At 36.6% G+C, this 25,753-nt stretch overlaps 1 protein-coding gene across 7 annotated transcripts in view; it reads right to left on the bottom strand.

Moving 5' to 3' along the window:
• gapvd1 (GTPase activating protein and VPS9 domains 1) overlaps positions 1–21,950 on the bottom strand; it is a 46,766-nt gene extending 24,816 nt beyond the window's left edge. For 6 of the 7 annotated variants that reach the window (XM_056267957.1, XM_056267959.1, XM_056267960.1 and 3 more), the window contains exons 1-6: positions 21,761–21,950; positions 5,756–5,960; positions 3,362–3,629; positions 2,554–3,129; positions 1,424–1,510; positions 868–1,002 (exon numbers count right to left, since the gene is read on the bottom strand). In XM_056267957.1, coding sequence (XP_056123932.1) covers positions 868–1,002; positions 1,424–1,510; positions 2,554–3,129; positions 3,362–3,629; positions 5,756–5,940 — 1,251 coding nt within the window. In that variant the 5' untranslated portion in view covers positions 5,941–5,960; positions 21,761–21,950. The remainder of the gene's footprint in view (positions 1–867; positions 1,003–1,423; positions 1,511–2,553; positions 3,130–3,361; positions 3,630–5,755; positions 5,961–21,760) is intronic. The other variant, XM_056267961.1, reaches the window with a different exon arrangement.
• Positions 21,951–25,753: the final 3,803 nt, after the last annotated feature.

Raw genomic sequence — 25,753 nt, 5'->3', positions numbered from 1 at the left:
GTGACTGTAAAGGTATGAAGCATGACTGTTACTGCTGTATTGACGTGGCGGGTTTGGGCCTGTCTACTTCACCTTCTTTTAATTCATATTTCATTGATTGAGTCTCATGTAAGAGTAGAGTAAAAGTACTGAGATGTGTTTTGATTAGGGCTGTCAAATGAATTAAAAAAAAGTGATTATGCATTTTAAATTAATTACATGACACTGTGATTAATTAAATTAACTGCACATTATTGCACATCAAAATTACACAAAAGCTCTGAAAATAAGAAAATTCAATGCTTTACTAATCTGCTACACTAATCTAATATCTTTGAATTGACACTACAAAAAAAGTGGCTTTAGAGGTCAATAAATTATTTTATTTATTTCCATATCATTATCATAAACTAGTCACAGTCCTACTGTCCACAGCAATCCTTAGTGTTAATGTTTTTGTGTGCTTATTACATGCAGGTCAGGGGACATGATTAATGCATTCATTTTAGTATCACATTATCATATCAAATTAAAATCCCCTGTCGTAATTTACTGAAGGTGGACTAGTTTGTGAATATGACAATGTTTAGAATTACATTACCTATGTCTGCTAACCTAAAAAGATTCATCTGAACAGAGCTGTTCAGAAAATATTCAAACCTTTTTTGAAGCCAAGAATTTTAGCCAAGAAAAGGATGTGAAACTGCATAAGTCTCATATAAGTCATAGTGCAACTTGTTACAAAACTGCAGACCATATTTTAGAGGGATATAATTTCATTGCAACCATGTGAACGGCCCATTTAGCTCATTTGTACTTTTGATGATGCAATCATAAAAGTCAGCTGACATTAACTTCCTTCCACACGTCTCTTTCTTTATTACATACCAGAGCTAAAAGCTGATTATGAGTCATGAAAACCACCGTCCGCGAGAGGCCCTCCAGTAAATTCATTGACGACATGGGTGGGGTCTCGACAGCTCTTCCACCAATGACGACATCCAAAAAGGCAGCAACACACGTCTGAAAAGACCAAAAAGCAAACTTCAATGAGTCAATCACAAAAAAAGACTTTAATGAACCATTTAATGTTTTCTGATTATGTTTGGAATAGTGTACTAGCATAGCACTACTCTTACTCTTTGTGTAACATGCACAATGTATACTGTGTGTGTAGTACGATAATCTTCTGTATATATGGAATACCCAGATGACATTTGCTAAACTGTGATTTAACTTTAAAATAAAGGAATATAAGTTCAATGGCATATTCATTTTGGTGGTCAAATCATATTGAGAATTATGAAATTTCCCTGGTGTTGGTTTCGACTACTGAAATTTATTGTGACCCTATTATAATGTAAACTGGCCAATATGCAATATGCTAAATAGATGTAGTTTCAGAATCAGAGACAAGGAAGCTTTATAATTTTGGGATTCTTACCTTATCAAACTTTAATAAACTGCTTTTACGTCGAGGATCTCCATCATCTGCATCAGACATGGCTAATTGTTGTAATAACTGCCCCACCTAAATCATCAAATTAGATTTTATTTTTCCAAATACATTCATAACACAGACAGACATAAATAACACTAAATATCTGTGTTAGAACAAGCATTTTATTCTAGAAAAAAAAAAAAAACCTAATCCAGTGTTTCTTACACTGTCGCTGAATCTACAGACTCGCGGCAAAAAAAAAATAATGTACCCTAGTAGTCAGTAAGATTTATTATGTTTTTGAAAGAAGTCTCTAATGCTCACCACAGCTGCATTTATTTGATCAAAAGTACAGTAATAACAGTAACATTGCAAAATATTTTTCTATTTTAATATATTTAAAACATAATTTATTCCTGTGATGACAAAGCTGAATTTTCAGCATCATTACTCCAGTCTCCAGTGTCTAATATGCTGATTTGGTGCTCAAGAAACCTTTCTTATTATTGTTGGAAACAGTTACACTCGTTACAGAGATTACAGTTGTTTTGTAATACCATGATAAAAGCAGTGTAAATCACAATCAAATGATTCTTATAATTTGGTTATTTTAATTATTTGGTCAAAAAGACTCCCAACCTCTCAGATCACTGGTGTGAATCTGCCCGGGCAGGTAAGAGAATTAGCATCTGCTTCACTGAACTGCAAGTAATAACTTTCAGAAAATCTGAACCATAACTTGAATTTAACTGAAAACTGTTACTCTGTTCTGGTAACACTATACCATATAATAAAATATGGTATGAGAGATTTAAAATGTAAAAAATGACACAAAATTGCTTACTGGCTAATCATGCAACAATTACAGGCCTGGTTCAAGTTATCCTTTCACAAACAAATAATATTTTTCACAGTGGTATCTAAATAAATAAAATGTGTTTTAATAAATATGTTAGTGTGCTTTTATACCATATATCTAAATACCACTCAAAAACAATAGTTGTGAACGTGAAAATTCTTATCTGTAATACTGTTATACTGTCAGCATTTTAACTAACTAATGGCAGTCAAAGTAATTACATTAAAGTTGTTTTGTAATATACTGATAATGATGCAACACTATTATCCTCTACCTGCATGAGGTTGAAACGAGCCACCTCATTGATGGGTGCATCTGAGATGATGCCGTACTGTTCAGGGTTGACAATGGCTGGACAGATGAAGCAGGTGAGCAGCAAGTCGGTGCACATCGTCCTCACCTCCCCGACCTCTAACCTCTCCACCCGTGCCAGCGTCTTATACATCTGAGACACAATCCAACGCAGACTCTGTGGGAAGCAGTAGGTGTTCTGCTTCAGGTAGCCGATAAAGGTATTGACCAGGGTCACAAGCTTGGCCTCATTGGCCTCCACCTCTGCCTGAACTTTTCTGCGGTACTCATCTGTGCCTTTCTCCCCAAACAGGCGCTCCTGCTGGGTCGGGGTAAAGCGCTCTATCAGTTTGGATGGATCTGTCTCTAGATGGTCCTCGTCCTCCACCAGCAGTTGCATGATGGGCTCATGAAGGGTTGCAGTGAGAAAAAGCTTAGCAGAATACAGGCCCTCGGAGAAGAGTTTGAAGAGGATGCTGAAGGCACACGTGCCTCGCCGTAACAGGCGGCGAGGGTTGTCACTCTCCTTTAGTTCAAATTCCACCAAGTAACGCAGCACCTGTTCAGAGTAGGACAACACAAAGAGAGTTACCAGGGTATAAGTATCAAGCAAACAAACAAACAACATATTTATATATATACACATGCATAAATACTGTACATACATACTATAATAAAAAGTAATGGCTAATGACTAGTACAAATAAACAAATTGTATTAACTTGACCTAAAAAAAGTTTAAGTGCTTTGGTACACCTGCAGATTTATATTACTACACACATCCAATGTACCTGCAGCAGGTAGCTTTCATCCTCTTGCATGATGCAGTTGCCATAGAGTGAGGTGAAGACTGTGTGTATGACCCCCTGCGTGTGCTCATGATTGAGTCTCTCTCCTGCCACCAGACAGGATGCCACCAATCGTGGGTTCTCTCTCAACCGGCCCAAGAACTCCCCGTAGATGCTCTCCTGAAAGCCCAGTGTCTTATAACCATCCACAAACTGTGTGTCCTCCAGAAACTTGGCATGCTGACAGCATTCCGCAGGAGAAGCCTCCACACTGGAAAGGAGAGAGACACATTCAGACAAGTGGATTGCAGAAAACCATGTAATTAAATCGGATCACCCTGGAGATGCATTGGAATGAATGTGCAAATGCATTTCAGATAAAGAAATATCTAGACACTATCTGCTGGTTGGGTACAACAACAACCATTCAAAATATCCCCATTGAAGATTTACAAAATCCCCACTGAAAAGGGGCCACCCTGAACTACCTTGAATGTTGGACTTACTAGCATCTAAGACTACAGATTTAATCATTTGATAGTGTGCTGCACTTTACTATAGATGGTAGCGCTGGGCAGTATGACCAAAAATCTGTACCACTTTTTCTTTTTAAATCACAGAACCAAACCAGGAAATCCCTAATGATTTAAAACAAGACGAAATAAGCCAGGCCTCAACGTTAAGGATTATTTCTACTAAATAATGGTGGTTACAATTTTTACTTCCCGTGTCAAAATGTTCACTGGCCCCACCACAAAAAGAAATAAATAATTAAATTATAATAGTTATTGTTTTCATTGTGTTTGAACCATACAACCTTAATAAATAAGGTTATTTGTCACCAAATTGCATATGCCAGTGAAATTTCACAATTCCGATTTGATACCACAGCAAAAACTACTAGCCTAAGCTGCCTAACAAATATAAATGTATAATATTATTGAAGAAAAGTAAACAGTCAGTAATAAAATAAGAACAAATAATCAAATTATGAGCAATCACACAAATAATTACAATAGAACAAACCTACAAATGAAATCAAATGTAAAATAATACTACATAGTCTTCAGCTCTTCACTGTATAAATTATAGATTAATCCTTATTAAAGTTACAAAAGTTATTCAGACAAGAGCAATGAGTGATCTTTTTTCTTTGTCCTTTGTTGTTTGTCAGCAGTGGCTATATTAGGCTGCTGCCTGTTTAAGACCTAATGACCGGATCAAAACTAGCGTTACACATGCGCTTTATTTCTCATCCGTTTACGTTCTCTTACAGAGTCCCTGTGGTGAAAATCAAGTTTTTAAATGTTGCTTATCTATGTGGTGTTTTTGATATGCTATAAGACAAACCATGTGCAAATTCACAAGCATCATTGGGTAATTAATTAGCATACTCATGGATCTGCGTATACTAAATGAAGCAAGGGTGCACAGTAACATACGAGCTATTTAAAGAAAGAAATGAAGAAATGTATTGACTTCAGGGGGACTTTAAGACATAACCGACTGTTTATGAGGATACTCTCCAAGATGAACATTTTGAAACTTGAATTTGTCTGTTCAAGTGCAAGACGATGTGAAAGAGAACTCAACTCAGTATTCACGCACTGACTGAGACGCGGCTTTCTGGGTGTGCGCTTCATGCGTGTGCGCGCACAACACTCCTCTCACAACTCCGAATAGAGTGCCTTCTTGCACTTGAATATTTAAACTGGAAAGGCATAAAAATACGTGCAAACGATAAACTTTCGCGACAATAGCCATTGACATGTCCGTCAAGTGTCCCGAGCGTCTTTCACACTAGGCCTGGGCCATCGAGCAGTCCTTGCCTGTAAGCATTAAAATAATAAGGTAAACAACTAAAAAATCAATACATTTCTTATTTTAATTCATCCGCTCAGCACCCTTTTTTTTCTTTGAAGAGTGAGTCGTCATTTACTCAACCTCATGATTTTCCACACCAAAACTGTTTCTTCCATGTAACACAAAAGTAGAACTACTAGAGAATGTACTGGCCTCTCTCTTCCATATAATGAAAGTGAATGGAAAACCAAGCTGTTTTATGAGGGGGGAAAAGTGTCCGGAACATTCTTCATTTCTTTTTTTCTGTTCCACAAAGGAATAAACTCATACAGGTTTGGAACAACATTAGGGTGAGTAAAAGATGACAAAACTTTTTCTAACTAAGTCTAAAATGATTAAAGACATAAAAGAAAGTATTAGTCAATCAGATGTCAGAACTTGCCAAGCCAGAACACTCATTTGGCTCTTTCCCCAGCCACCTACCACTGAGATAATCTGCAATGTGATTTTAGTGATTCTTCCAGTTCAGTTAATCAGGTAATGAGTCATGAAAGAAAATCACAAGGAGAGTGTCCTGGTTTTACTGGCAGTCACCTGGTTAGGATGAGGCGGTCGAGGTTGATCCTTTGTTGTTTGGCAATCCAGGCTGCGCGGTAGAGCCTCTCTGCTGTCTTTAGCACTTCATTGTTGAGGCGCTGGATGATCTGCTTCTCTGATGCCACATACAGGCGTTCCTGCTTCAGGTGGTGGGCCAGAGTGTGAATGTCTGGCTTCACCATCGTTCAGCTCAGCCACGGCGCTGCAGATAGACAGCAAACAAAAATAATTATGTCAACAGAATATAATGTAATGTAAATAGTAATACTAATGTAAATTCAATACAAGAGATGGGCAAACTATGAGTAACAAATCTGAGCAGTATAAACCATGCTATAGCAGACATATTTATAATGCATTACTCTTGAGTATTTTGTTAACTCAAGAATTACGTAATGTGAGGCTGTTTTTGATCTGATGACAGATTTCTAATTCATGTAATAATCATACCTTGTAGTTTGCATACATCAAGTCTCAAATAAAGTAAATAAAATGAGATACAGAACTTTTCATTTATGAACATTACTTCACTACGCAATGGAAAAAATAAGTTATGCATCAATGTATTTTTGGGACACATTTTAACACACAGAGTTACCATGATAAAAATAAATTACTCATACCATGAGTTTTTTTTGGTTTTACCACCCACCCCGATGGGAAACTGACATAAACTTGAGGAACTGTTTTCAAAGGAGTTCAGAGACAATACTGATCAAAACACAATAGACTTCAGTTAGAGCAGATGCCATAATTAATTAGACATGAATAAAAAATAAAAAAAGAGGCTGTGAGTGACAGAAGAACAGTCAGTCTAGTGCAGTTATTCTAGTCAACTAAATGAGATTTGTCTGTTGTTCAAGACAAAATACATCAAGTTGACTAGAATAAATCTACTAGATATTTTGCATTGACCTGGATAAAAGTTTCCACAGACAGTTCTCTCAATATGTCGTTATGTATTAAATTCAAATGTAACATGACATGTCTAATTTTCAGTAAACTGTGTTTAATAGTTTGCAGGTTTTTTCAAGTCACACTTTAGTTTAGGGTCCAATTCTCACTATTACCTAGGTGCTTATTAGCATGCATATTACAAGGATATAGGCTGTTTATTAGTACTTAGTATCACATAACCATTTTCTACATCCCTTAATCCTATACCTAAAACTTAACTACCTTACTAACTATTAATAAGCAGTTATTAGGAGTTTGAGGCAAAAGTAATAGCCTAGTTAATAGTGAGTATTGGACTCTAATTTAAAGTGTGACCAAACATTTGTATAAGAGCTAGACTAGTATGTTAAAATGCATGTCTAATGCAAAAGTATGATGGACAGGACATTTTCATTCACATCAAATAAAGCTATTTGGGTCAAGGTTCTCAGGCCGAGAACAATGCCAAATCTTGTGTGGATCTGTCACACACTAGGATTGGGTGATATGGACAAAAAAAAATCATATCTCTGTATGTTTTGGCTGAATGGAGATGCACGGTATATATATATATATATATTCCTATATATTTTTTACTTTTTCTATTTGGATGATAAAATATAAGGCATGTCTCAGGGTTTGGACAATTTGGATTACTTTCAAATCGGTATGCACTTTCCTTGCAGCAGCTCACTCCATGTCCTCCCCAATTGTTCAAACGCGCTCGTATTATCAAACTATTGTATATCGATATAAACGATATTGCCTCATCCTATATCATTTATAAAAAATATATTGAAATATCGTACAAACTCGATATACTGCAGTGCCCAGCCCTATAGTCATACCGGTCATCACAGTAAATCAGAATGTAATAAGAGGTTTAATTACTTCTGGGAAGTAAGCAGAAGTATTTATCCTGCAGCAGGTTTGGTTCCTTTGGAGTGTAGTGTCACTACAACATCTAACCCAAACTTAACTTGTCCCAACAAGGATTCAGTAATACACCCCCATTATAACAGCTGGACTTCACATCTCAATATTACACATACTTTATAGGACAAAAAGCATGTGAGGCCTATTAAGAAAGTAAAATCACTAGAGATAAAGTCAATAAACAGAGCTGCTGAATAGCACAAATCCAACTGTGCGAGACAAACAATCAGGCTTAAACAGGAAGACTGCTCTATTTCCTCTGCGACAGGAGAGAATAGAGCAATTTTCGTGCAGGGAACTTGAGACTATAAACACGGGCATACAGCATAAGAAAATTGCACAAATTTTATAAGGTCCAAAGGGCATGCTGAAGTAAAGCATTTTTTAATTACTTCACCTTTTTAACCCAGAGTCAGCACACAGCAATGGCAACTACGCACTTAGCTTCGATGCGTTTCATTTAACCCCATGAAACTGCCGTAAAAAGAAGCAAGGCATGAAATGCATCATTTCTGCTTATTGGTTTTGTGTGCAAAACTGATGCCATGCACAAACTCTGCCATAATCTTTGACCAAAATCATTCTATTGGTACACTAATGCAGCTAAGAGTATTAAGGACTTTACAACAGTTAAATCCATTAATAATCCATTGTTAAATCATGCACTAACATAATGGCTAACAATGCAAAGACCACATAAAATGCTGTCTTTTAGACCGTATCCTTCACCAGTTGTCACAGCCTGTTCAAACTGTTCAGAAAAAAACAAAGACGTGCCTTTTGCATGCAATTTGCTTTTGGTCACCACCAATGTATTTTAGGGCCCAGTTCAAACTACATAATGTTATTGAAATACAAAATCCATCATATATTAGTGAAAGATAATGTACAGTCAGTTACCCTGCAAATAAGCTCAAGATAATACAGTGAAGGACCAACCAATCAGAGAGATGTGTTCCAGAACCATAAAAAATAAATATGTAAATCAATCAGTGTTGTTAACTAAAAATATTACAAATCGTTTCTGATAATTGAAAATGGTATAATATAGATGATAAAATATTAAATATTAAATCTAAACTAGATTTTCAGAACTAGGTAAACAGAAATGTAGCCTTGGCAACTAACTGAAATAAATACAAATAAGTACTAAAACTTTTAATTCAATTTCAGTAAAGCTAAAAAAAAAAAATGACTAAAAAAAATTAAACTGTAAGACTTACAATAAGGTCTCATTTGTTAACATTATAGTTAATGCATTAAATAACATTAACAAAGTTTAGAAAATGCTGTAAAAATATTTTGCGCATAGTAGCAGATAGTAGCGTAGTAGTAGATTTTGAGATTAACAGACAAACCTGCAGGCACTTTGTTTTATGAATGGCCAAAAATCAATATGTAAATCACATTAGTCGCCACATTAGTCGCCTTCGCTTTCTCACAAAGTGGAGGGACGTAGACAAACAGAAAGCACATGCAAATATTCAAACAAGAGAACATGCAGAAAATTCAAATAATTTCATGGACCGTTCCTGAGGCACAAAGAGGTCTTTGTAAAGCACAGTTAAACAGGAGAACGTGGGATGAAGAGCTGCCCCGAGATGCCCTCGATTGAGCCGGGCCCCTGCGCATCCGTATAGCAGCCCAAAAATACACAGAGCGGAATATCTGTACATCCGCGGAGGCCTCTTACCACTCACTCCTGAATCAGCTCAACCTCTTGTCATCCTGCCAAATAAAGCACATCACTGAGCTCACTGTGTTTTGTGGTTGAATGCAGAGGTATGTGAAGATTTAGCCTTGGGGGCAAAGGAAAAGGACTCCCATTCACTTACTTTCTACTTCTATTCTGAGAAAGTTTAAGGTAGCTGTAATGGCTTTTGTGCTTTACTGTAAGTGTCAATAGGATTATAAATAGCAAAGGCATGTGCTATGTTACACTGAGTAAGCATTAAATAAGCTTACCAAAGAAAAACTATGAAACAAAGCAAACAACTAAGTCTACTTTTTCTAAAGATCTAAACTTAGCTTAGTTGGCCATATGGTATCAGATGGTAATAGCAAGATACTTTTATGTACATTACCAATCAAAAGTTTGGGTTCAGTAAGATAGATGTTTGTTTTTTTAAGAAATTAATAAAGACATTACAGCTATTTATAATGTTAACGTATAAAATAATTCTATTTCAAATGAATGCTGCTCTTTTGTAAAAAATAATTTGCAATATTATTTTTTTGTTGTATTTTTCCATTTATAAAAATCAGCACAAGAAATTCTTTCAAAAACATTCTTACCGACGACAAACTTTTCTAAGAAAATATATATTTTAAAAGGTTTTATAACAAAGATATTGTATCATTTAGGCTAACCTCCAGTACTACAGAAACAGTGGACATTTTTCCACAAAAAAAAAAAAAACCTGACCACATTGGGATTACCTTGACAAACAACATCACATTTTGCTGCTGCTTAGATAGCAAGATGCATCATTAAAATAAATATCTCTATTTTGAACTATGTTTTGAAGACAGTAATGGCATCTCTTATTTATATTTCTTTATTAAAGGGATAGTTTACCCTAAAATTAAAATTAAGTCATAAATAACTCAGCCTGGTGTTGTTCTAATGCCGTACGCCCTTCTTTCTTTTATGGACCTCAGAGAAGAAGGTATGGATTGTATTTCGTGTCACGTTTTTTCTCTTGACTTCTCACAATTTGTGTGCTTTTTCTGGGCGAGACGGAGTGAATTGTTGCGCTAATTGAGTCTCAAGAACACGCACGTCGCGGAACCGTGCACTGAAGACCATCAGCCAAGGTCAAGATTTTTGTTAAATAATACAATAATACCATTTTAAACCAGTAAAAAAAATTTTTTTAAGAATTATTTGATTAATTGTGCAAAAAGAAAAAAAACTAAAGGTTTCCAAATATCTATCATCAAAATGGTCCCATTTTTCTGACACTAAACTTTTTAGACAACATATCTGCAGCCATGCAGTGAGGGAAAGTATAAACTGGACCATAATAGGACCACAGAGAAATAAAAAGAGGCATTTTAACTAACATGCTGCTTTTCTTGCACTGTCAAATTTCTGGTACAGGAAGTTGAAGCAGCCAAGAATATTTTCTAGACGCAGTCGCCCTATTTCGATGATCAAAAATATCAACAAAGCATCAATGGATCTATGAAAAATGGAACCGTTTCACATCTTACACAAAAGGACACAGGCTGAGATGAATAAGTTAGTATGCAGCAGTGTTTCTAACATCCCAGGGATGTTTGTCTGGTGGTAAGCATTAAGATAAAACACACCGCAATCCTCTGACTCAACGTCAGCAGCATTAAATTCACAAGCAACTCAAACCCAAAGATTAGTCTACTTACACTTTTTTCAGGTTTTGGACTGCAGCTGATGCTGTTTTTAGCAACACAGAGAAAGGCACACTTTCTAAAAGCATTGGGAACAGGAGGAAGGTCCTTTTTTCAGTTCCTCTGTTCTCAAGAGCAGCATTTGGATTAGATCTGACAGCATTTGATCAGGTAGAGCAGACTCAGTCACTCTGAGGAGGAATGGAGAGAGAGATGGATGTGTGCTTAGTGTATTCTTATGCAAGAGAACAAAATGTCAAAACGAATTCAAGAAAATAGCCCAGGGGACTAAAGTAGGGATGTACAGATGACTTTTTTAAAAGCCAAGTACAAATACAAATAAATAATTTTGGGGTACTTACTGATATTTCAGTACTGTCATACCAATTACAGTCCAATGCAGTCACAGTTCACTAGGCTACAATTTTCTTGTGATTAAATGACTGATCTCGCTTTCATTTGAATGACGAGCATATACCGATTGAGGAAGCCGACAGCACCCGAATGCACGTGCGCACACACACACAGTACACTAGACTAGGAAGACAAGTCTAATGCCAAGTTAAAGACATCAACCTTTCTCAAAACTTGTTAAACTCAAAATTGTACTTTATTTATTTATTTTTTACTTTTGACAAAAATATCCTTTTTAATATAATTGGTATTTTACCATGTCCTATTAATTTATTTTATGCAAATTTACTAAAATGATAAAATTTTAGCTAAATTAAATCATTTTATATATTAATTTGAATTTGAACAAACTTATTCAAAAGTTTTGGATCAGGAAGAGTTTTTAATGTTTTTGAAAAAAGTCAAACACACAAGAGCTGTATTTATTTGATTAAAAATACAGTAAAATAGTAGTACCTTGAAATATTATTAATATTTAAAAGAACTGTTTTCTACATCAATATACTTGAATATTTAATTTATTTCTATGATGGCAAAGCAGAACTTCCAGCAGTCATTCCTACAGGCTTTATGATCCTTCAGAAATCATTCTAATATGCTGATTTGGTGCTGAATTTATTTATTTATTATATATATATATATATATATATATATATATATATATATGTGTGGTTTTTTTTTTTTTTTTTTTAGGGGTGTTACGTCCCAACAGGGAAGAAAAGATAAGAGACACTTCTGTTTCATGCAACCTTCGATAATATTTTATAATATATTAATAGGGCTGCACAATTAATCGCAATGAAACCGCACGCGATTTTGGCAAAGGCTGCGATTATTTTATGCGCAGCTTGTCAGAGCAGTGCAGCTGATCGGTAGTAAATGCTGCTCTCCAGGGGTCTCATTTATAAAACTGTGCGTAGAATCCTTACTAAAAGTGTACGTGCGTCCGAAAGCCAAAAATGGCGTACGCAAACAAATATTCTGACCGTGCGTACGCCAGAACCTGCGCAGAATTCACTTTATAAATCCCAGTCAGCGGAAGATTGTGCACACTTGCGTCTCCTCCCTGAAATAACCATATATGGAGCTTACAACGCCTAGTTTTACTATGCATATCCTCATCTGCATATCATTTGCATATGATTATTCATCCACGTGATAACATATGTTTAACGGTACAAGACTTTTGGAAAAAATGAATTACGGATGTGCCGTCACATTAGTTACATTAATAAAAAATAATTTAGTAGCCTATATCCTTGCCTTGTTTTTGAATAAATAAATCAAATAGTGTAAAATACATTTCAGAGAAAGTTTTTCTCAATCTTTTCCACTGGCCAAAGAGTATTTTTAATTGATTTATATTTTTAATGGAAACAGATAGACCTTGTAGTGCATTATTTGCACAAAAATATTTTCTCAGACAATCTGCTATTATCATGATAAGCAATTATCTCTGTAGTTAACACATTAAAACACAGCATGACAGAGGGAAAGTGTTTGAAAGCATTGCATCCACAACAAATATTTCTATTCATTGAATATAAAAAAATGTTGTAACTTCTCAGTAATGATTTCATGTAATTTAAGTGTCTAACTCCATTCATCAGAATGGCATATTTAATCTAAATGTTTATATCAGAAGTAAAACATTTATTTATTTAAACTGTTATTGTGAACATTTCACAGAACACTGTGTTTATGATTATAATGAAGATTTACGGTTTTAGATTTGCGTCAGTTTCACTAAAGAACAAAGGGATGGACATTTAAAAAGGGATGGATGTTTGCTTCATGTGATAGGCTTGGTGAGGGAAATTATATTTGTATTATCTTTCTGTATACTGTAAGTATAATTTTCTTTAGAATGTCGGTCTAAAAGTGACCAAAAAGACATTTTGCTCCAGCTCACCATCGGTGTCGCCAAACTGCTCCGTCTCCAAAACGTGCGTACGCACGGCTCAAAGTTTGCTTAAAGGTGCGCACATTCTCCCGTCAAGTTTGTTTTTTATAGATCACAACCTTTGCGTGGAAACTGGCGTACGTACGTTTCCAGTAGGCTTGGGCGGTAATACGGTAATATCGTATACCGCGGGATCTAAAAATAGCAACGGTATCAGTTTCAATATCGTCATACCGTCATAAAAAAAATCCAATGCACTTATATAGGAGAAAAGGATTAAATATTAAATATAATTTATTTAATGGCTAAAAATGCTTATGTGTGGTTGTCATCACGTGACAGTGTGGAGGAAAAAGAGTGGGGGAGAGAGGGGGAAAGATGGCAAGTTGCGCAACGAGTGACCTGGTCTCGAAGAAGAACACGACTTCTGCAGTTTGGCAGGGATGGGCATTTCAAGCAAAAATAATATTTGAAGATCGCCTGGTATTATTTAATTATTATTCGAAAATAGCACCCCTCCACCATATGCACGCACACATGTAGGCTACACAGCTATACAGCGGAGCGGTGTGACACTTAAATAGGCTATAAGTAAAAAAAAAAAAAAGAAACTCATTTCTTTTCATATTTATGTTTTTTTTTTATTTCATCTATGTTGATTATATGAAAAGGAAACTGCATGAGATGAATAAGATAGGATCATAAGATGCCCAATATCGGAAAACATTTGGAATGGGTCAGACATGATTTTTGACCACTTATTACGTTTTGTTTTGTAGAAAGCCTTTCTTTAAAGTGAATTTCGTTTCGCATAAATTGTATCCTCATTTTAATCAATGTTTCATCAACGAATTGCCTGGATTAATAAATAAGAAGGATATATATTAGACAATATAAGCCGGCGCGTGAACTGGAGCGCGTCTCCTAAAATAAACGAAACTCAGCCTATAAGATAGATGCCTTAAATATCTGAGAAGTGTATATATATAGAAAGCTTGAAATGTCTACTTTAAACAAAACAATTAAAAACTAAAAGAAATGGCCTGCTCTCTGTAGGCTAATTCATATGAAGTGTGCATTTCTCTCTATGCGCGTTCACTACTGCGAAGATGCGAGTCTGCATCGTAAACTTTATCTGTGCAGCCACTGACATAGAAAGTTTTTTATTAATAAACAATTCAAATGTTTCATGCATAATAATTACTTTTGCCGGTTCTTTGTGGCAAGCTTTATGTGTGCTTTGAGATGCAGAATAGGCAATATATTACGAAAACGCTCATTATGGTTTAGCATTCTCTCCTATATATATTTAAGTAATTTAATCAAAAAATATGTGATTAGACTAATGGCTTAAATCAACTACTACTAGTCAACTAGAAAAAAAAATTGTTTAAGTCATGCACGGGCAGCCCTACTTCACATGTTTTCTAACCAGCATGTCACTGCGGGCATTCTGAGCGCGCGACGCTGAGTGGACTGAGCACGCGGCGCGTGATCTTCAGAAATGCGCTCTCTGCTCTGGAGGAAATATTACCACTCCGCTCACATGCTCTGGTGTGAGACAATGTGCATCTTCTCCTGTTGTCTGAGAGTTGATTGACAGCTTTTAGATGCATTATTGGCATCGCCACCCTCTGGTTGAACGTGTCACCACCGCATCAGAACGGAAAACATGGGGATTTTTTATAGACAATAATCCCACAACCTATTCCATATTCTATAATAAAATCAAATAATTGAATATTCGAAAATTGTGACTCATCCCTGCACAAACCAACAGTTTGGTGATGCCTTCTGAGCCTTATGTCATAATTTTTAATTAGTCACGCGGTAATACCGTATACCGCGGTAAAATAGGGAGGAGGTTTGACGATATCAAAATTTGGATACCGCCCAAGCCTAGTTTCCAGCCCCGTTTTGTGCGTACGCACGCTTTATAAATGAGACCCCTGAACACCAGAGGGCGTCTCACGCAGACACGCCAAATACGCCCCGCCGCAGAAGTAGATAACACACATCATTCCAGGAAATCCCTATCGGCCATCATCACTGTAGCTGAATAAACAGAAGATTGTTGTCTTTTGTTGGACAAGAGGTTCATAAATGCTTATGTTTGGAAAGATGTTTGACGCGAGTTGCTTTTTCAAATACACGTCATAAGTGACTCAAACTCACAGTGCTTTCAGATGGAGCAGCGTTTAGAGCCGTACATCAATGACAAGCTGCGCATAAATAAATTTTTAAAAATAATCGCAGCCTTTGCGATTTCATAATCGCAATAAGCCAAATCGGTTTAAATGCGATTTCATGAACATTGTGATTAATCGTGCAGCCCTAAGTTATTTAATATAATGTGGCAAAAAAATATTCTGATACTCTGAGAATGTTCAAAAGAACAGCATTTATTTATAATAAAAATATTTTGCAATATTTAGACTTTTTTTTACGATCACTTTTTATTATTAATGTGTCCTTGCTGATTAAAATAATTTCTCCTTTATTACTAACTTCAAACTTTTGAAGTCAATAATAACTTTTTTGGTAGTATATAATAACATAATAAAATTATTACTTTTTGAGTACCTGAGCACCAGAAACGAGTACACTGTAACAATCCAAAGTTGTAAATCAATGACACACACACATAAAAAAAAAACTCTGTTAGGTTACATTACAAATAACATTACAGTAATTTTATTGACATAATTAACACTGGTATTCAAAGTGTAACTCTCAGGTTAGGTTGGTGCCTTAACAAGGATCCGTTTTTCATTTCTTCTTCCTCTTTGCATCTGGTTGAATCAGTGCTCTCAGTGCCCTTAAAGCACAGCATTAAGGAGCTCTGTGGGATATGAATCACAGGCTGGATGCAACATTACGCACTTTCACATGTTTACTACAATGCACCAAACCAAACTACTCATGAGAAAAATTACCCACACATTCAGCAACGAATGCAGTCTGACTCTGCAATGGACAGTATTGTGGATGGATGTAGTGACTGAGCAGATGAGAAATCCATAGTGTGGAAGTATACAATTTTTTTATTTCATGGCAATTATGAGCACAAAGAGACATCTAAGAAATGGAGGCAGCTAACGTGACTAGCAGGGGATGTGATGTGGAGTGGGATACTCTTTCGGTGGCCAAGCATCCTAACCACATTTCCATTTACAACTCCATAAATGTGCACACAAAGAGATAACACTTGGTCAGTGGAGCTCTACTGAAAGCCTTTTTAAGGTGTTCAGATCTGCATTTTTCCGCTTCTACTGGTATCTAACTGACCACTGAAAATCCCATAACCAAGCACAAAGTCTTTCTGAGAAATCTATTTCATTGCACCAGCCTAGTGTACATGAGTGTGGGAGTACTGTGCGGAAATGTCTCCAACCCAGGATGCTTTCTGCTCTGCTCAGAATGTGAAACAATATCTCTGTGGTTTAAAGAAATAGTGTACCAAGCAAGTTTGAGTACCTTGGCAAGAATCCGGAGATAAAATAACAACCACGTGCACAGTTTAGCAGTCATCTTTGAGATTTCACAAAAAAAAAGTCACCAAACATCAAGGATCTAAGAAACACCTGTGCATGCCATTACATGGAAACAAAATTACACCTCAGAAAAATTGACTGTTGATGGAATAGCGAGCCAAAAATAGCATGCTTGCCAATAACCAAGTGACCAATCAAAACAAACAGAAGTTCACACACAGATGACATAGCCTCCTGAGAATTACAAATTCAAGCGGCTCTCAGAAACAGTCATCAAACTTCTTCTGTTGAAGATAGAGAAGTTGTTGACAGATCTGAAAAATGTGGTCATGTACGGAAAGAGGAGGCAAACAAATGATTCCTCAAAAATAAAGAAATACAGCAAATATTCCACTCCCCTAAGACTGTGTTTAGAAGTTTTTCTGAAGTGGGCATTCATTAAGGCCATTTTACTATTTTTTCTTTATTTTAGCATAGTATACAACTGCCATATAAAATCCAGTAAAATACCATCATTTAAAATGTATTTTGGAATAGATATAACCTAATACAATAAAGTTGCACCAATTACATGACTATAACTCTTATTGCCTGATAAATAACTTAAAGGGGTCATATAATGCCATTTTTGTACAAGCTAATGATTCTTTAGGGTCTAAATTAAAAGTTTGTAATATACTTTAATTAAAAATTCTCATTAGTATTGTAAGAAAACACTTATTTTACCTGGTCAAAAACAGCTCTGTTTTCAGCACGCCGTTTCAGTGCATATGACTTTAAATGATCATGAGCTTTGCTCACTCCGCCCCTCTGTTCTGTGCGTACACGTTTGTAACACAATACCATAACGTGTTGTTCATTATAAACGTGGGATTATGAATTATAGGGAGAACGTCGTACATAGAAAACATGCAGTAATGTACCCTGAGTGTAAACCTTAGACTCATTCATCGTGAAGCGATTTGCAAAGATATAAATATTAATAAAACGTTACACTCACTTCAGTTGTTCTAGAGGTTCAGCAGGAACACGAATATCTGGTACCGATTCTTTATTCAGGAGCAGCTGCTTAGCAAAACCAGCTTTATACTGATCCTCGTTTATAAAGCAGTCTGCTGAGAAATGATTCGCGCAAACATGAAAGCATTGACGTTGCTCGTGGGGAATATTCCCTTCGAAAACAAACTCAACCACTACGTCTTCAGCGGTTCGGATTTAGGAACATTAAAATGACTGCTGTGTTCGTTATTACACCCAAGAACAGAACACCACAATCGCTTAGACGCCATTCTGCTCATAGACAGTGCTCCAGCATATCAACAATGAGCGCACCGGTCCGCGCAGACTATGATTGACAGCTCTCACGAGCGAGGGCGGGTCTGTGTTGAAACGCGCCTATCAATCAACAATCGCGGGAGGGGCGTCCGACCGTGTGACGTCACACGGTCGAACGGCTCGATTTGAGGCAGGGGAAAACATATAAGGAGATTAAAACAAAACCACTGGATGGATTTTTATCATTATATGATGGTTGTGTACAGGCACTGCCAACACACATTTCAGTACAATCAACTTGAAAAAGTGCATGTACCATTATATGACCCCTTTAAAACTGTTTATTGTTTTTTTATATATCTGAAAGGCTATCAGTCATTTATTGGTTATCGGCCATATAAAATAATTAGGCTATTACATATCTGTATCTGCCAGAATTTCCAATAGGTGCATCCTTATTTAAAGTCATCATAGAGCTGCACGATTAATCGTTTCGGTCACGACCTCGATTCAAACACCCACACAATCTAATTCCAGTTACGTTACGTCGCTTCACTGCCATTCACAAATCCTCTCCCTTGGGATAGTAAAGTGTCTATCGTGTGTACACTTCAGAATCTCGCCGGCCCGGAAGTAGTAGGTCATCCAGGTATTTTTTGCATACTCTTTTATGAGTACTGTGAATTCTGACATACTTCTTGTGTCACATACTGTTTTTAGCCTACAATATAAGATGTTTTTTGCCTACAAATACTAGGGAAGTATGCAATTTCGGATGCAGCCGAAGTCTTAATGAGTGAGTCATTGAATCATTCATTCATTTTTTTTATTCCCCATTCCAAACGTTTTTTTTTTTTTTTTTTTTTTTCATTCAAATTAATTACATATTTTTTAAAAAGACTAATTTTGTCAGAACCTCAAGTAAATTACATGTGATTTTGTTTAGTTATCTATTCAACCCTCTACACTGCAAGTAAATAACTCCCATATGTGACCAAATTTCACGCTAGACGACTAAAAATGTATAACAATAACAACAAAATGTTGTGCTTTTGTAAAATAATGAAAACAATCAGAATGCACTTTTTGTCGTCTTGGTCTCAGTCACATCACAAGACGAACTGAAACTCAGTGTATACTTGCCTCACAGACATGAGAATTATATCTATAGAAAGATTAAAATATATTGGCTACTTTTAAATAAACCAATTCAAATGGAAAATAAATATTCTCAGATTATGTGATTATATTCGAATGCAATATTTTTGAAAAATGCCCATCCCTAATGTTTAGACAGTCTCTTTCTATTTTCAAGACAAACTCATAATCATTAAGTTTGCCGATGTGATTAGTCGACTAATCGATTAAATGAACGACTACAAGTCGACTAGAAAAATCTTTAGGCGAGGGCAGCCCATAGATTCTCAATTTATCCAGAATCACGCAGCTCTAAGTCATCATAAATAAAAATAAGTTCTGGAAACATTGCACCAAACTGAAATAAACAACTGAAGTAACTGAAAGAACTGAAATAAATCTCAGAAGAAGCTGAATCACATCCTAATGTTTACAAGCACATGATGTTCATGAATTGTCAGTTTTCTCATTTTTGCCAAATACCAACAGCAAGGCGCCAAGAAAAATATGCTCAGGGCCCCTCTGAAATTACTATATGTGTCAGTGCACTCTTTCTCACACACACACACACACACACACACTATCTGGAGCTTCACACTTGCTAACCCTGCTGGAAACACATCCTGCTTGACCTCAGCATCACCTCAACAGTTTGTACATTGCCTCAGTCACATGACAAAAAACTGCAGCCTGTTAAAAACGCAAATCCTCCCATTAACGCTGAAATGGTACGTCAGGACATAGAACTTCAACGTAAGGACATTTGGCAGAGGTAGGAGTAAATTGGCATCACGAAACATCCTTATTGAGCTTTCAAGAAAATAGTGAAGGAAGGTGTTGAGATAAGCCCCACTAACATAGATAATGCATCAAATAAGCTCCAGTCTGCTACTCAAAGAGCACAGCTAACCTAATGTCACAGCTTTGGCATGTGTTGAGGAGATGCAATGGGAGGAGCTTCATTCCCTCAATATGAGGCTACATAAGGACAGCCAAACAGTTGGGGGATGAACCAGATCAGAAAAGCAGTCCGTAATGTGCCAGCCACACACAGCTGACTGATTAGAAAACAAGAGCATTTTAGGATTTGGCAGTTGTCTAAAAGATACAAGACCGGCAGCGCGTGTTTGAGCAAGCAAGCCGTATGGATCACAGTTTCCCTCCCCTGAAATTACCCAAAAACCAATTCAAATCTTTTTGGGACGATTTCTATAGGCAGTTAAAGTTGCAATGAAATGGACGTAGCAACAGATCTTTTCTTCTGTACTGTGACTTACATCCAAGTGATAAGGATAATCGAAAAAGAAAAAAATATAGGGTGGGAGGTCAATGCATCAAATGTTGAATGGATTTTGACATGGGTATTGCACTCAAAAATGAATGTGATCTTGCAGTCAATTGTGGAGGGACTAAATGATTGGTGAAGTCCTGCATAAAACACTAGATAGAAGTCTGTAATTTTCACTTGAAGATCAAGTTATGGCAATTACAAATTACAAAATTAAACACACGGATGAATTGTTCACAATAAGATATAGGCTATAACATGCATTTAAAAAAAGATGGGGTGAAATTCATGCCGGCATTTAGAAATATACAAACTGGACAATGTCTGTATAAAACTAACTTCTTGCTTAATGAACTGTTGTACAAAGCAACATCAAACTCACAATAGTGCTGCTGGTCTGAATAACAGTTGAATCACATCAGTTTCCACTCCTGCTCCAGCCATTTTTTTATCCATTTCTTTTTATTTTATCATTGTTTTAAATTAAGGGTTATTTTTCTTACATTTTATCTTTTCTATGTAAAGCACGCCAAATGAATGTGCTAACTAAACCTACCTTTAGGGGTAGTTAGGTCACTTATAATATTTCCAGACAAATGATTGTTCGGAAATAAGTGACCAGTATGAAAACCCTTGAATTCAGAGAGTCCCAGGTGTGCATGGCTGAGCATTTGTCATCCATCATCACAGAAAATAATTTTTCACAATAATAATTTTAATCACAAGGGGAAATGTCTATAACGTCAGTCACATAAGAGCCATCTGTAAACACAGAGATATAGAAGCGCGAGACCTAATAACGTGAGTGACAACAGAACAAAACATCGGCTGCAAATACATGTGCAATTCACATTGAAAGGAAATGATTCAAACCACTTAGGGCCTTACACTGTCAAATAAAAAACTGTAGCTGGCATTAACACACCAGCTTGACTGTCAATGAGAAGTGCATGACAACAACAAAAGCTGCAAGAGTCGGTGTGTCAGCGACCAAAAGCAAAAGAATCATCGTGTTTTATAGCGCAACAATAAATGAAATACCTCGCTTAGTAGCGCTTTGAAATCTACATTCGGGTATCAATATGCCAAGATATCGAAATATGTTCCTGAAAGCTTAGTTTGGCAAAAAACGGGGTTAAAACACAAAAAGTGACAACATGACCGAGACAAGCAGGCCAACAGCAGCTAACGCTCAGTTCGCTAAAGTGTCACATTAACCAGCTCGAGACAGCGTACAACAGACTTACCGACTAATTTGACGGCTGGGTATGACGTTTTAAATTCAGTCGCGACTGGTACGGGTCGGTTTTACAGTCGAGTTCTCGTTACAGTCCCCCAAAGGTCCTAGCTGCGAATGAAAGAGATAAAAAAAAGTCCTCCGTCGTGAGATTTTCTCCTCCCTTTAGCAACAGCCACAGCGCACAGCTGTCATCAAACGGGGACGCGCGCCGTGCGCATGCGCAATTCAAACCTGCGCAGACCTGCAGCGTATGGAACTTTTTTTGTGTGTGTTTTTCGTTTTGTATTTACAGTGGGTTTTCCATCTCTGTTTTCTTTTAACATTAAACTATTTATACATTTAACTAATTTAGAGAGTTAAGGATTGGCTGAGACCTCGAGATTCAATGAGAACATTAAATTGACAAATGTATTTTGGATAATAAATTGTTTGATCAGCAGGTGTCGCTACCAGCATGTGATTATAGAACAATCGAAGATATGCACTCTTTTATGGTGTGTTGTGGAAAATTTAGCTATATTTTCTTTTTTAATCTTTCAGATATGACTGCCTTTATGTTGATGTTGCAATAATAACAATAATTGCTCTTAAATTGCAGAGGATATGTATCAATTGCAATTGCACAGATGTAAATCTGTGCCTGTATGTATAATATAATAAGAATTTGAATAGAAACTTTGTAATTGAAATGCATAATTAAAAAAAATGACATGCAATGAACACAGTTTAAATGGAACTGCAAAGCAAATGCAAATACAATACAGATGAATAGCATTAATTTCTTTATTTCTGACAATATGACAAAATACATCCAATCATGTGCATAGATAATGTTAATATATCTATAATGACATGTGCAAAGTGAATGTAAACAAATTAATAAAATCCAAATTATTATAAGCTTATGTGCTTGATACAACTTTGAAAATCATAAACAACAAAATAACATTTTACCAATCACAATTTGAATCTTATTGTAATTTTTTTCAGAGCATTACATATGCCTTACTGTTCATTTGATTAAATACAGTTTGACATAACTAAAATACATAGATTAGGATCCTGGAAGAGATATATTTGTTTTGTTAGTTCAGTAATAACAAAAATCATTCTGTGCAATAAAAAAGATATATGATCAATAAGTTTTGACAACGTATGTTTTTTACTTTGCTTTAACTCATCAAAATAAGTAAAGCAATTTTCAACTTTTTTAAGTTATACAAGATTCAACTCATGTTTTAAGTCAGTTTAATGTAATTTAAGTTGAAATGACTTAAACATCCAAGTTGATTGTACTTAAAAATGAAATGTGATACATTATAGCACACCGGTGATAAAATAAAAAGATTGAGAGAGTTTAATTTAATCGGTTCCGCATCCTGTATATTTTGTCACTATGTCTTATAGTAATCAGCAGTATCACCTCCTTTTTTCTTTGAGATTCATTTAGTAGGATTTTTCTTGGTTGTCTTCAATAATTGGACAAACAACACAGAATAGCACCAAAGAGAACACTTGTGCTCCTCAGCTCTCTCCGCAGCTGTTCATATTGAATGATCTTATCTTGTGATCTCTATCATTGATTCTGAAAGTACAGAATGATGCTGGTGTCTCCCCTGATGGCATTTTAATGACCTTTTCCAACTAACAATAGTGTTTGGGTCGCAGACCTCTAGCATGTTGGCTTACCAATGTGAGTCCTGCTTCGCAAAGCCTTCTTGCCTTTCTGTGCAGGAGGTAGAGCAGGAGGCAACGGCCCAGGGGGATGACTTACCGCCTCGTCTCTTCTCAGCAACGTTGGAGCGCTGTTGTTGGAGGCGGTCTCAGCACCCCAGCCCCCTAGTGGCTCTGAATTGGAGCGGGGCCCCAGGGAAAGAGGTAGGCAAGTTTTAGGTGTGATAGTGGTCATTGTGCGGTTGAGCACTCGTCTCCTAGATGTTCCCAGGGGAGGCATGCTGGGAGGTCTCTGTTTCTTGGTCTCCATGGGATCGACTGTGTGGTTTCTGGGAAGTGCAATGGGAGTTGTGCGAGCCAGCGCTTGTGTTCTCAGTAAGTTAGTAAGGCGGGTCTCCAGGCCGAATAGCGCCTGCTCCGTGTAGCTTTGCATGTCGCAGCGAAGCTGAGCGAGCTCCTCTCTCAGATCCCTCTTTAATGTCTCGACGTTCAACAATATCTCCTCCAACAAGACTACACATAATTCTTCACCTCTCTCCGTCTTATTCTCCCCAGTCATTTGCTCTTCTACGGTCTCTGTCTGGACCGCCTGATCCACTGTGTTCTCCTCAGATGAGCTGATCTCAACTGTTTGTGTAGGTTCATCATGTTCCTTCTTGCTCTTCTCCAGTTCCGTGATTTGGTTTACAACATCCATTATGCCCATGCGCTGACCATCCAAACCGCCCTGCGTCCTGATCTGACTCCTCACCAAAGAGAAGACTGAATGGATTCTAGCCTGCTTTTCTTTGTCTGTAACCACCTCTGCTGTTTCACTCTTCTCCTCCATGTCTTCATGAACAGCAGGTTCATGTTCCTCAGCTTCAACCTGCATGTTTGTTTCCTCCTTCTCTCTGTCATCTCGGCTTCTCCTCTTTTGCAACCACTTCTGCACAATGGCTGGGTTTTCTGCTGTCTGCTCATTCATGATGCTCGGCTTTCTTTGGTCTTTTCTTTACTTTTCTTCGTTCTTCATGCTTGTTTTATAATATTTTTATAGCTTGTCTCATGTTGTATTATCTTTGTTGTTTCTTCGTTCTGCTCTGATCTCTCTTATGACTTGTGATGAGATCACATTGAGCTAAGAGAGACCAACGGCACTGTATTTCCCATGAGAACTGTAACTGTCCAATCGGCGTCGGCTACAGACTGTCACTGTTCTCTTGAGAAACATACCTCATGTGCATCAACATCTTTCCCCTAAACGCTCACACATGCTCATTTGCATTTCAGCTACTGCGCAAATACCTGCTCTCAGTAGGTTTGTACTTCTGAGAACACATAAGAGGTTCACACTTACATCAGATGGATTCATAGTAACAGTATGATCACAAATCAGTAAAGAGGTTTTCCCCCCTGGGCCACACAAATGTTACTTTATTTCCAGACAGAAAACTGATGTAAATACTTTATGAGAGCTCCTATAAGATGCTGAATTTATAATAAACATTTTATATATAAAGCAAATTATTTTAATGTTTTAATTATTTGCGTAACGCTTTTATACAAAGCTACTTAAAAGTGTAAACGCAAATAATTATAAGTTACATCACACCTGATCTGTCCTCAGCATCAACATTGTTCTCAGTGGCAGCTTAAACACTGTTAATGAAGTCCCCAGTCGGTTATAAGCATTTTGCTATTTAAAAGGGGGGAGTGGGGGCTGTTACACTAAACGTTATGTTTACCATCATGAAGTATTTTAGAAGGGGAATGGCAGAGGCAGAGAGGAGTTAGAATTTTTGGTGTCAGTATGACAATGCAGTTCTTTAAAATCATTTAGGCCTACATTAATTGTTTCCATACTGAAATTTAACTAACAAGAGTAACTATAAATTAATTGTTTTAAACAATTTATAATAACTTAATGGTAAATCTTTTTTTTTTTTTTTTTTTTTTTTTTTTACTGTTAGGCTACGAATGCACATTTTAAAAATGGGAATTAATAGTAAGTTTAAACTAACTTTTATAATTCTACCTCAGAGAGAAAAACATGCATCAATCTTCATGACTGCTGAACTAAATCGTTTCACATAGCCATACTGAAAACTACAAGCGCAACTCAACAGCCAATAGGGTTGAAGGACCGTGTTCCTCCTCTTTTGCATGGAGACATTACAAAAAAAACACAACCTCGCTCAAAACCGCAGCATGTCTTTTTAAAACGGACAGATATCCAAAGATCGATTATTCTGTTGTACACTTGACTGGTTCTGTACCTATTTTAGAGTTAGATGTTTACATTTGACTTGTTTCATAGACTGCAGGTAGTTTTAAAGCCATAATA

This window comes from Rhinichthys klamathensis, unplaced genomic scaffold (assembly GCF_029890125.1).
Source record: "Rhinichthys klamathensis goyatoka isolate OS25496 unplaced genomic scaffold, OSU_Roscu_1.1 h1tg000266l_1, whole genome shotgun sequence".
Lineage (NCBI taxonomy): Eukaryota > Metazoa > Chordata > Actinopteri > Cypriniformes > Leuciscidae > Rhinichthys > Rhinichthys klamathensis.
The sequence above is the reverse complement of the archived record's forward strand: the minus strand, read 5'-3'. Positions and strand labels throughout refer to the sequence as shown.